Source organism: Aphelocoma coerulescens, chromosome 1 (genome assembly GCF_041296385.1).
Source record: "Aphelocoma coerulescens isolate FSJ_1873_10779 chromosome 1, UR_Acoe_1.0, whole genome shotgun sequence".
In the NCBI taxonomy this organism is placed as follows: Eukaryota; Metazoa; Chordata; class Aves; order Passeriformes; family Corvidae; genus Aphelocoma; species Aphelocoma coerulescens.
Window position 1 is genome coordinate 51,956,745 of NC_091013.1, and position 12,652 is coordinate 51,969,396.

Genomic DNA, 12,652 nt, shown 5'->3' on the forward strand with positions numbered 1-12,652 from the left:
CCCAATTGTAGCTATTGTATCTGGTAACTTATGTTTCCTGAAGCATATCATGGAAAGCATTGGTGGATGACAAAATAAATTAAATTAAAAAGTTTACTAAATGGTCCATCAGCATTAATTTCCATTTTACCTTCTTTTTCCTCCTCATATACTTTTACAGATTATTCTGGAAACTAAAACAACAGAAGTAAAGCAAGAGAACACCCAGAGAGTATTCATCTTTTAGAACACTAGGTATCCATTTTGAAGATCGACAGATTTCCTAATCACACTCATTCCCTCCAACTCTCCACAGGAATAGCAGACTTTTATACCTTAATCCCCAATCTAGACTCCATTTTTCAGTTTTCTACTAGGTAAGTACTTATTTCACAAACTCATCTTACTTACTTGTCCTAAATACTGTACTACTTAGTAATTTATTCACAAGAATGACCAAAATAATAATGCTCTTTCACTTATACAAGGTAAAGCTCATGGACTACAAAAAGAGTTGCTTGTTAAAAATTTGAGAATACCCCCAGACATCTACATTTCTTCCCCATCCTATTTCCCAGAATACTGCTGAGTTCAGTTGTTTATTGCTGTGATTGATAGCAAGCTCAATAATGGATGCTTGATAAACAATAATTCTATCTGGTTATTATGAATAGACATCGCACCATTATTAACTGAAGGTGAACACAGCCTTAAAATGTCATTACTAAACCAAGAATTTAGCCACTGCAAATTTAGTTTATTTTGCAGTAAAAGATACTAACTATATGAGTGCATAATTTTTCAAAACTGCCGAAAGCTATGCTTTATACAGTTACAGGAGGATAACTGCCTAGCTGGTTTTTCATAGACAAGAAAAGTTTAGGGCAAGAGCGTATACAGATTGTATGACACAAGGACACTGATAAACTTCACAGACATCATCAACTGAAAGACTGACAGAATACCTTCTCGAAAAAACACATCTAAATACTTGTAAGACACTAGAGAAAACTCCCTGATCTACTAAACATACTGTAACTACTCTGTTGATAAAAAAGAATTTTTTGTTTTATATTTCACAGACCTAATTATCTTCACTTTTACTAAAATCACTTCAGGTCACAAATCACCAAAAAAAATTGCAACACCCATAAAGTTTTCATGAGGATTCTGGATGGTCTACTATTACAAGCACATAATCTAAAGACATGATTGTTATTCATCCTAACACATACTGGTATATATGGTTTATGTTTACCTTAGTTAATGGATATACATTAAGCAAACTAAGATTATAAAACACTCTCGTCTTTAATCAGTTCATTTGTCATTATTTATAAAGATGGCATTATTATAATGGTAAAGTCTGTGTCAGATATTTTTAAAAGGTGTTGTCCACAAGTTAGTTAAAGTTTCAAATATGTAAACATAATGGTGCAAGTACCCTGTTATGCAGTGTAAACACGACTCATCTTGCAATAGGAAATGTTGGTAAGGGCACTTAAAAGTTAAGTGCAAATTGAAAGATTAAGCTTAGGATACAATTCTTCTGTAGATATCCCGTGCTGCTAATACCATGCTGGAACTCACATACCCTTCACTGAGTGAGCTACTGAAGCACCTACAGTATTATCCATTGAGCAGCTAGAACACAACTACCAAAAGTATAAAATTAAACTGGTTAACCTCTGGACAAAGTTGTCATAGACAGCTTTAAAGTAACAATTAACGAATAGCTAAATATCTGCAAAATCAGTTCCTTCTAATACCTGAGACCTAAACTTACTTTTGAATTGTATTTAATAAATCAGTTATTAATGTCATATTAATGTCACATAACAATATAGCAATTGCAGGGAAAGTAAGTTAGTATCACTTTTCCAAAGCAGAATTTAAGACCTACCTTAATTATAGGGGTTTATTATGTTTGTTTTTTTAAGATTTAAGGTAATTACTGAAGAAACACTAATTATACTGCACAGGTCCCTGTTTTTCATCTACCTAATCTTAAGATGTTCAAGTAGTATTTTAATCAGATGAAGAAACATGACAAAGCAAGCTGATACCCAGTCTAGGCTGTAAATAGGCTAACACACAACCCCCACTATGTGGTATGTGTATCTCCAGGTAGCACATACACAAGCTTCTGGACTTCCATAGCAATACATCTTAAAGACATACAATCAAGCTGACTGCTTAGGCAGAAGAAGCCTTGCTTTGCATGTGATGAAGTTAATTCCGTTTCTAACAATGTCCATATACCCTGAACTGATTTTAAGATCTCTGCAATGGAACAGCTTTATATTTCCATTTATCTTCAAAATATACTAGAACATCTTGATGAACAGCTTTGTCCTGCTGCAGCAAAAAAGGGGCTTTTAGAAGAATCAAGATAAAGAGCTCTAACAAGGACTGAAATTAGGTCCTGAAAATAATACCAATAATAATAAATAGTAGTAACTTAAGCAAGCCCAGAGACCTAAAAATAATTAAAGGACAAATGGAACTTCCTCACACTGAATGCGATTATGATAATACTCCGAACACCTCATGGCTTTTCTTCAGCCTCTTACTAATTTTTGCTTCTACAGGGAGCAGAAACTCAGACTGATGAGATGGTTAAAACAAACAAAAACCCAAACCTGTCCTGTGTGAGACAGACAGGCAACCACTGCCTGAAGAAATTCTTGACAAAGCTGCCTAAGAGACCCAGTATTAACCAGTACAGGTGGTTTCTACAGGGCATTAGTCAGTCCCTAGTAAGAAGTGCTTCCATTTGGTTTACAAATACTGTCCAGAGATGGATGTTTCAAGCAAGAAGACTCTCAACTTGCCTGACCTGCACCACTTAAAACCTAAACTGGTAGAGAAACTAAACATCTAATGGCAGACCTCAGTTTAGTGATATTAAACTTCACTGCTATCCTCAATCTGAAATGAGCAGCAGTTTATAGCAGTCACTGAAATAAACACCTATCTGAATTTCAAGTGCAAAATCCAGGTGATAGACTTTTTGAACTAAGTTAGTGACACATAATACATGATAGGGATTAGGTGATCTTTCAAAAAGCCTTTCGAGATAAGAAGATAAACAGAAATGCAGGGAATAGATTCATCCGCCAATCAAACAGAAGCAGCACGACTGCTTTACACTGTCTACAGGTAAGACTGTGAAAGAAAGTGATTCTGCTTTAAAAATGCTTTTTAAAATATCTTTGAAGAACCACTTACAAAAGCCAGCACTTTGTTCATATCCTAAGGTACCTAAAGGCCCTAGACAAATGTAAAGCTACTGTACTATTGTGATGTGAAAGCCAATTTCCTCCAGTTATTTGGATGAGATGCAGCTCCTTCGTAAAGATGACATTTTTCTTCAATTGTTTACATACTCTGCATTCGAAAATTACTGGTCAATATATCATTTATTGGAATGCAACTGCCCAAATGTCAGGAAGAAGCTATACATAACTGGATAAATAAGACATCTTTTTAGAAACTTGCTATGAAATTGGTAATCTGCTTGTAGATTGGAAATTGGTAATCTGATTGTAGATAGGTCACTCTTAGCCACTAAAAATTATAAACAGAACTGTTGAGCTACTTCAAAATAGAGAAACTCTGCAAGAAAAATATGAAAGAAAAGCTTTGGAGTAAGTTCTTCTACAGCAAAAGAAAGTGGAAGAATAAAAAGTTTATTTCTCTGGATCTGAGTTTACTAGAATTCTCAGGTAAAAAAGGATCCTTAAAATCATTACAGAGCAGTATAATTAAACCATCTTGTACTTTTGAACCACAGCTAGCAGTCAATGAGAGCCATAGCTATGTATCAAAAGAGTAGAAAGGTACTGGATAGAAAAGGGAAGTTTCACAGATATGTTACCTCCTTAAGTTTTGGAAAGGTTTTACTGCTGCCTCAAGCTCATAGTTGCAGGTAGAGTATCTTCTTTGCAGCTGTTCTCCTGAACAGTATTAACAATAGCGAAAAAAACCAGGCATATATTTCACCTAAGACCAAGACCTCATCTCTCTCAAGAGAGTTGTGAAGACCAAACAATTAAGGCGCTGCTTGAAAGAAGTGGTGTCAGGGGGCTGGGGAAGTGTTCTAGAGTGCAGTCTTTACAGATATGCAAAATTTAGGAGAAACCTTAGGGATCCCAGTCCTTTTGGAGTAGCAACAACAGCCTCAATTTTCTAATATTCAGACACATCTAGTGCCAAGTGATCCTCTGAGTACAAAAGCTTAGTTTATTCTTTGAAGACTATAGATACGTTTTCCCTCCAGCTGGAAAACATTAGCACAGACAAAATTATTAGTTATGTCTAGCAAAATCTGACAGCTACTAATCCTGATGCAGAGACGAAGTCTTAGAAAAGATCTTTGTCCTACACATAACCAGCTTTGTCTTTAGGATAACCACAGTGTTCAGATACTCTCATGCTATAAATTTTATTGTAAATCCTGAAGGCAGCTTTATATAAAAAAATAACTGAGGAAAAGGAAGCCCTGATAAAACTGTATCAATACCAAATTCCAGGAAAACATTGCCAGGAAACTCCCAGCCAGAAGAAGAAAGCAATACTTCATCTTCTGGAGGTACAAAGAAAAGCAAGATTTCCTTCCCAGACACCCTCTCAGCCTTTAGAGAAACCCACTAGAAGTAAATTACATCTGTTTGAGGGAAGTTTCTAACCAGTTTGGAAACAAACAACTCTGAAAATAGTAAACTGATGTTCAGCATGGGAATGCACACATCAGAAGCTGGTTTTATTTCTGGGAAGCTCCTGGTAATACACCACCGCAACTGGACTTCCTCCTCTATCTTTACCTCCAAGGCTGGTGGTGCCAACATTATTTATACTTGAGGTACTGAGCACTGTAAAAGGAGAACTAAAACAAGCCTGTACCATAATTTAATAACAAGTCAGTTGGCACTGCAGTACAAGAACATGGCTTTCACCAGTTCCACTGCCTCCCCTTGGGCTGTGGCTGCTGTACCTGGAACGAGACAAACTGCACTGGTCTGAATCACAGATGCAACAATTGTGTACAAAGAGCCACTGACTTAGCAACTGTACAGCACAACCACTTACACCGACCACTTTAAAAATAGAAAGCAGCAGAACAAATATCTTTTATCAGACCATGTTCCAGTGCTAGAAATCAGTCTTCACAAACCATTTGCTGCTACCAGTTGTCAGAAACAGCTCCCGACCCTACTGGGTCCGTGTTACAGATTCAGCAGCCTTTAAGGGCTAAGAGTAGCAACACACCAAGAGAAGTTTACAGAATTGCAGAGTCAGCAGGGTTGTCTTATTTGATGAATTAATATTACATTTAAATTTTCTTAAAGTTGACTTAACCTATTAAGACAAGGTCGAATTTTCCTCAAACTTTCTCCATTCTTAGTTGGCTAGATAAGACTTTTCTCTGAGTCTAGAACAAACTGTATTGTATTGCTTACGACTTTATTTCTGGGTGAGTACATATATGTATAAAATCTACTCAAACCTAGTCTGTCAGCCACAAACAAACAGAAAAGCCAACAAAATCCTCCTCCCCCAAGACATTAATAGCTAATAGGAAGATCTGGGCTAAGCATATTTTTTTGTTCTTTTCTCTGTCCCAAAAAGAGGGAAGAAACCTACACTGAAACTCATTAAGAAGAGCCTTAATAGTAGAGTAGAAAGAGAAGGAATGCTAAGAGTAGAAGAAAGAAGGAATGCTTACTGTATGAAGTAACGTGTTCTCACAAAAGAAAAAAGACGAAACATAAAAAACAATTGTTTTAACTTCAGTGATGGCTGTATTTCAAACTTCTGTATGACTAGATTCCTAAAGAAGTTTTAAACTCAGAACAGACTTTGTTCATAAACTATACAGAGAACAGAAATATTGCAATGATCACAGAAAACTTAAAATTTACTGAATACTGGATGGAAACCCAGAAGAAGGATTTGCAGATTATAAATTATTAAATAACAGGCAAGAAACTTCAGCAACTATATTTCATGTACCTGGAAAGAAAAGAACTACTGGAATACAAAAAAAAAAAAAAAATCCAGTAAAAGAAGAGTGTAAGAGCTTAGGTAAGGCTCTGAACAAAATTTTACTTCCTACTGATAACTTTCCTTGCAATAAAGCTTGACCTTACTGAAGAGCTCAAGTAAGTTACCCCAGCAGTACACCTTGAAATCACTTCTTCATAAACTGCAAGAGATGCATAGATATGTCAGCTCCGTGCACCAAGCACATTAGAGATTCTGAAGTACCCTCACATCCTGATGATGCTCCTCTTACCTTATTATCTGAGGTACCCTGTTACAGTGACACTCATCAAGTCACAAGGTAAAACTTGAACTTGCCAGAATCAAAACACAGAGACTCTTATGTCTCTCCATAAAAGAAAAGCACAGCACACTTCAAACTTCGAGAAACAGGTCAGAGGGAAAGGTGGATACTGCCACCATGTGGTGCAAAAAGAACAAAATTAGAAGTCTATATTAAAGGAAGGTCAAAGTCCCAAGAAAATAATTAAAGTTGTTTTAGAAACAGTTATCTTCTATCTTGTTAATTTGCTTCAGCAGAAGTTAATATAGATGTCAGTCAAATCTCTAAGGCTGAAATCCTCCTGTACAATTTTATTAAGTCAAAACACATTAAGTGCTTTGTATGAAGTACAGTAAAGGAAAATGCTTAAGCAAGACAAAACTCAGGATTAGTTTAATCTCAATTATGACCAGAGGTGGTGATGCAAACTAATGCTGAAGCACATAAATGCATAAATTTTATTGACTACTTTCTCTAATTCAATCAGAATGAGACATGAAAATATATGAATTTCACAAGATAATCTTGTATAAATAATTTCTTCTTAATCTTCTCACCTGATTATTCTGTAAATAAATTTTGCAGGGAAAAAAAGGCAGTAACTAAAATACATTCTCAGAAGTAGTAAAATGACAGTGTAATTTACATCCCTACTACTCAGAACACGGCTAAATATCGTTTGAGTGCCTGAAACTGTTGTCCCAACTCCAGATTTATGCAGGACTAAGCTAAAATACAACTTACCCTAGCTATATTCATATCAAGAATACTATAAATATTCATAAATATAATAGAAACAACATGCTCCTTCTACCGTTTTGATTCCTTAGCTCTTTAAAAATAAAAATTAGAAATATTGATATAATTTGCTTCTCTACTTCTGGTGTTTATACCTTACCTGCCATCAAATGATCTTCTTCTTTAGTGTAGAAACAAATAGGAAAATTAAAATGTAAAAAAATTGAAAGGCATAACAGAGAAGATGCAACTCCAAAGAACTTCTAAAAATAGATTTTTGTAACATTAAAGCAAAAGGTGAAGCAAATGACTACGAAGACATCCCTGTCTCAAAAACTACACTGAACCATCACTGTGTTTTCAGCCACTGCTGGATCAATCTCCTGTCCAGCTTCCCCACCTTGAAATCTTGCCCTCAGAAAGCACAACACAGCTGGTAAGAGACTACCCTGAACAGTCTCACGAGCAAATCTTGCAGGGTAGCCATAGCATAAAGTCAGCTGTTATACAAGGATACATATAGCTTATTTCTTCTTTCTCTCCCTGAGTCCCCCCCCCCTTCTCTCTGCAGTTATGTTTATACAGCAAAAAAGCTTTTATATCTTACACATCAATAATGATTTGGAGAATGAGATTTTCACAATATACATATTCACAGTTTCTGAACTGAGGTAACTAAGGAGCACAGACCTCTGTCAGACACTTCAGTTGGGATCTGTACCCACTTAGTTCTTCTGTTAGACTCTCCTTTTTCATCAGTAGATCACTTAGCTCTTTTCTTAAGGAATGGACTACTTCATAGAATCGGACCTAGAAGAAAAAGGCAGATATTCAAAGTTGAAGCTGGCAAAATTGCAATTGCAAAACTACAAACCTCAAAACACATCAGCTCAACATTTTTTGACAATAATTTTACCAAATTATTTCTAGGGCATGACAGAAAGGTAAAGATTATGTTGCTGTACAACTAAGGCAGCTTCCACTCAGGCTGACCAATCAAAAAATGGACCACATGGCCGCACACACTTCTTTGTGACAAACCTACAGCCTATTTGATTAACAGTGTAAAAAGAGAAAAAAAAAAAAACCCATACCAGAATGGACAAAAACCTAAACAAACCAAAAACCTATTTAGTAGTAACCAACTTAACTTGATTAACTTCCCCTAAGCCAAGAAAATTTTTATGGGGTGTGTAGAAATGGAGAGATTTGTTTTATTTTCTGCCAGCTCAGTGTTCTGAATTTGCACCAAAAAAAAAATGCAAGACAAGCACAGGGAGCAGGAACAGCACATAACCAGGAAGAACCATGACATCCCTCCCTCTCCACACTTTCAGCAGTAATAGGTTGCTATATGGATTCAACTGCATCAGGAAACTAAAGGTCTGAAAGACTCGACTCTGCCAAATTCACACCCAAACCCCCCAAACTTCTTACAGGATTAAAAAAATTTAAAATCTGTAATGCATACTCCGCTCTCTTCCCCCACTCTAGTCATAAACATAGTCTCAGACAAGTAAGTCTCACATCCATAGAATTTTTTCAGAACTCTTCTACTGATCAAAAAAAAAGACTAGAAAATACAGTAGTAAAACCACAACATCAGTATTAAAAACCAAAAAGAGACAAAATAAAGAAAGAGTTTTTTTGATATACACCCACATACACGTACACAGAGGTTATTAACTTGATACCTTAAAATGTTGCACTTGGGTGTGTGTGTGAAAAGAATAAATAATTAAGCACTGTTTTCATGCAAGAGCTATTGCATACCCTCCATCCCTAATGCTCTCTTTGATATATGATTAAAGAAGAAATACAGACAAGAAAGCACAGATTAAGTATTCAAGAGCAAGCTGTACTACACTTCCATGCAGAAGGAAGACGGGTCTCTATTTTGCTACCTGTAAATAGCAGAAGACAAAGAAAAATTCCAGGTATACTTCATGTAACTGACAGCATTACAAAACACAGAAGCCATAGAAATTTGCAATGTAAACACAGGTGTAGTATGCTTTATACGATAAGGCAAGCGTGCAACATGACTGAAAGATCAGTATTTTTACCTGTAGCATCTGATGATTCAATGGGTCATTTTTAAAGAAAAAAGTAACCTTGATTATCACTAATTGGTAACCATTTAAAGCATTGTGGTTTTTTTAAAACCACACCTGCTTTTCCAGTAAGTTCTTGTATTTTTACTGCAATTTCCCTAGGAAATCTAGGAAACTTGTGCTATCACACCACAATTATTTCCCAAATCACAACCTTAAAACAGATTTCCCAGAAGAAACCAAGATTACACAGGATACAGGTATCACAGATAAAGGTATTTACACAGCCTTCCCAAGAAAAGATCGTTGCAGTAATTAGAAAGTGCAAATGAATGCAGCAGATGAGGGTGAGGTTGTAGCAGTTCAACTGTTGCTATTTATCTGGTTAGATAGCCAATACACATTCATGTAACCCAGCAGTCTGAGCACACATTGCCTCTTGCCAATTCAATATACCAGAAACAAAACTTACTGTAAAAGGGATTTCAGAAACAACTGCATCTCTTAAAAATTACAAATTTATATTGATGTGCTGTAATAGTTACCACTTTCTAGGCAATTTTAAAAAAACTCTTAGCATGTGGCCATCACTTTTTATGGAAAACTAGAATTAAGTAAAAATGGGTGGGTGCAGAGGATGAAAAAATTGGCTTCTGTTAAATGAAGTTATGTGAAAGCAGTTCCATCAGTTAACAACTGCCTTCTTAAACAAACAGCAAGTGAGCTGCACTTAGCAAAATGATACACCTGAAATACGTGGCAATTAAAATCAGTTCAGACAGAGTTTGCAGACATAATTTTCAAAAAATTTGCTGATTTCTTTTTTACAGTGTAGCACACAAGAGGTTCACTTTACTGAACAAGTTGAACTGGTGCTTGGCAGCTGAATCATTTAACAGCCTGAAGTACTTTAAAATTTCATATATACTGTTTCTAAAAACATCTTAGAAATTACTAAATAAAAATCTGAATTTTTACATAGAAGTTCAAAACAAAAAAGTATGATTTTAAGCGAAAGATGCTTGAAATACAATTTTTCAGTTGTTATCATTAACATTAAACATTACTTAGGCTTTGTTCTAACATGTCATTTTGGCACCCCTTTGTGGAAGAACAGTGGAAAAACATCTCACACTTGCTTTAATTCCAGTGTTTTAAATTTACAGTATCTTTATATACAAAATCTGCATTGAAGCTCTTCCTGCTGTTTGTCCAGCCCATCTGGTTTCAAATAAAGTCTAAGCATTCTACATGTTTACTTCCATCCTGAAGAATTCCAAGACAGTATTTATAATTGATAAATAGAAAAAAAAGAGTCTGAAAATTTCTTGCTCAAGTTGTGCATGCAGGACCCTTTCTTGACAAGAAAAATTTTACCCTAATGTCAGTAGGCTATATTATTAGTCTGCATATAGATCAGGAGTCAGAAATTTTAACTGCCTGAGAAATGTACAATTCCTCCTTAGTGCAAGCAAAGCAGAAAACAGCATTCCCCTCAAAGTCCTTTCCTAAGCCTTCAGGAGCCAAATGGATGCACAGACAAGATATGCAAAGCAGTTTTGTAGCCTCCCAGCATTTGTATCAGCTGCATAACCCAAAGTAATGATAAACAACCACCAAGCTTAACTGATACCTTTATGTTCACGCTAATCCGCTGCCAAAAGAAGCTGAAAAAAGCAGAAAACAACACCTTACTACAATACATCTTCAGAATGCCTTATCCAGAAAAAAGAAAGGTCTAAAAATGACTTCTTCAAAAGAAAAAATAATGTGTGAAGAAGAAGGGGGCTTCACTGAACATTTAAGTAGAGGAGCTTTTGTCACAGACAAAAATAACATTTACTGGTTGAACACAAGAGTAAAAGAAAAGGTTAAGGGTAGAAGGTGGCTGCTACTCATCTCTCCCACTTCACATCTTTTTGACAGCCATTTTCTACTCACAAATTAAATCTACATTGTGCTGTGACAGCTTCACTTAAAGCAGCTGACAAGGTTATTAATTCCTGGTATCTATCCTGCCTCTCTACAGAGTCTTTTATACCAACTGTCAATCAATTCCTGAAGTCCTGAACTTCCTGCACACCAATTTCAATAGATCCATTGACATGGATTTCAGTTTCTGTTAAAAATCTGGTTTTTTCAACCACAGTGATGCAGGAATCAACAAAACCTCCTCAAACACTTTTGCAGAGGGCAGCGGGTACAGCAGACAGCTGGGGGCTGATAAACTAAAAGGCCCCAAACTACCTGTTCTTGTTTATCCCACAGAGCCTTATGATTTACCTAGCACTTTCAAAAGCCCAGCTTTTTAAAAGACGTTCAAAAGAACATGCTTTAGATAAGGGTGACAATTTTTACTTCTCTGTATTTATCTAGAGCATGTATACCATGACTTTGATCCAGAGAATTCATTCATGTAGCATTTATACCTCAACAAATGTACTAAGGTTCTTAACATTTTCTTATTTGCAGCTTCCTTAATAACAGGCTCTATAGGTAAGTACAATGCTAATACTTTGGTGAATTAAGGTTTTTATGTCTAAATCTTCTTCACCCTCATAAGTCAGGTGGGATGCTCTGGACATATCCTGCAGTCTTTTTATTGCAAACGAGTACACTGTGGCCTCTTCATATACCCACAAGCCATAACTAACAAACATCTTAAATCAAGAAAATGAGTCTTAAAATATACTTTAAGGTACACTTTGTCTCCTGTGCTTAGTCAAATAGGAAAGGGACATATGGAAAGCATAAGACAAAAGTAAGGGATGTTTGCAAGAGCCATCCCCACTTGTGGTTCTGGCAAGCCAAGTTTCAAATTCCTTTTTTCAGCCTGCTGTATTTCATATCATCAGTGTGTGCTCACATTTTAATTGTAACATCCCATCTGCTTAACCTCCTTAAAATACGTCAGCAGTTCTACTTTCTTTCAAGACATCAAAATCTGGGATTAAGAAGTTCCTTTCTTTACTGGAACCCAGTCATAACAGAAACACATCTGCCTCTGAGGGTCCTGATCCAGAAACACATCTGCCTCTGAGGGTCCTTTATTTCTAGTTGGAGATTAAAAAAACCATAACCCACCACAATTTACAGCTTGTGCTGGGTTGACCCTGCCCAGCAGCCTATATGGGCTGCTCACCCACTTGCTGCCTCCCCTGGGAGCAGGACAGAGGAGAGAGTGAGAAGACCAAAAGCAAGAAAACTCAGGTGTAGAGTTTTCTAAACAATTACTGAAGGAAAAAGAGGTAAGCTTAAAAACTAAAAAAGAAAGAGAAAAATCGAAGGACTCACCACCTCCTGGAAACTGTGGAGACTGATCGAGACTGATACCCAGCCACTCACTGAGTAATAACCACCTTGGAAGCCACTACCCCCCACCTCCTCTTTCTCTACCTCCAATTTATACTGCTGAGTATGATGTTACATGGTACGCAGTATTTCTTTGGCCAGTTGAGGTCAGCTGTCCAGCTGTGTCCCCTATCAATCTCATGACCATTCATTGCTTGCTGGGGCACGGGGAGGCAGAATGGGGAAAAAAGAAAGCCTTGAT

The 12,652-nt window shown here is 36.4% G+C and overlaps 1 protein-coding gene across 3 annotated transcripts in view; it reads right to left on the reverse strand.

Moving 5' to 3' along the window:
* The window catches only part of PIBF1 (progesterone immunomodulatory binding factor 1), a 106,765-nt gene that overhangs the window by 89,150 nt on the left and 4,963 nt on the right, over positions 1-12,652 (reverse strand). For all 3 annotated transcript variants that reach the window (XM_069009175.1, XM_069009194.1, XM_069009184.1), the window contains exon 5: positions 7,736-7,855. In XM_069009175.1, the coding sequence (XP_068865276.1) occupies positions 7,736-7,855 (120 nt within the window). The remainder of the gene's footprint in view (positions 1-7,735; positions 7,856-12,652) is intronic.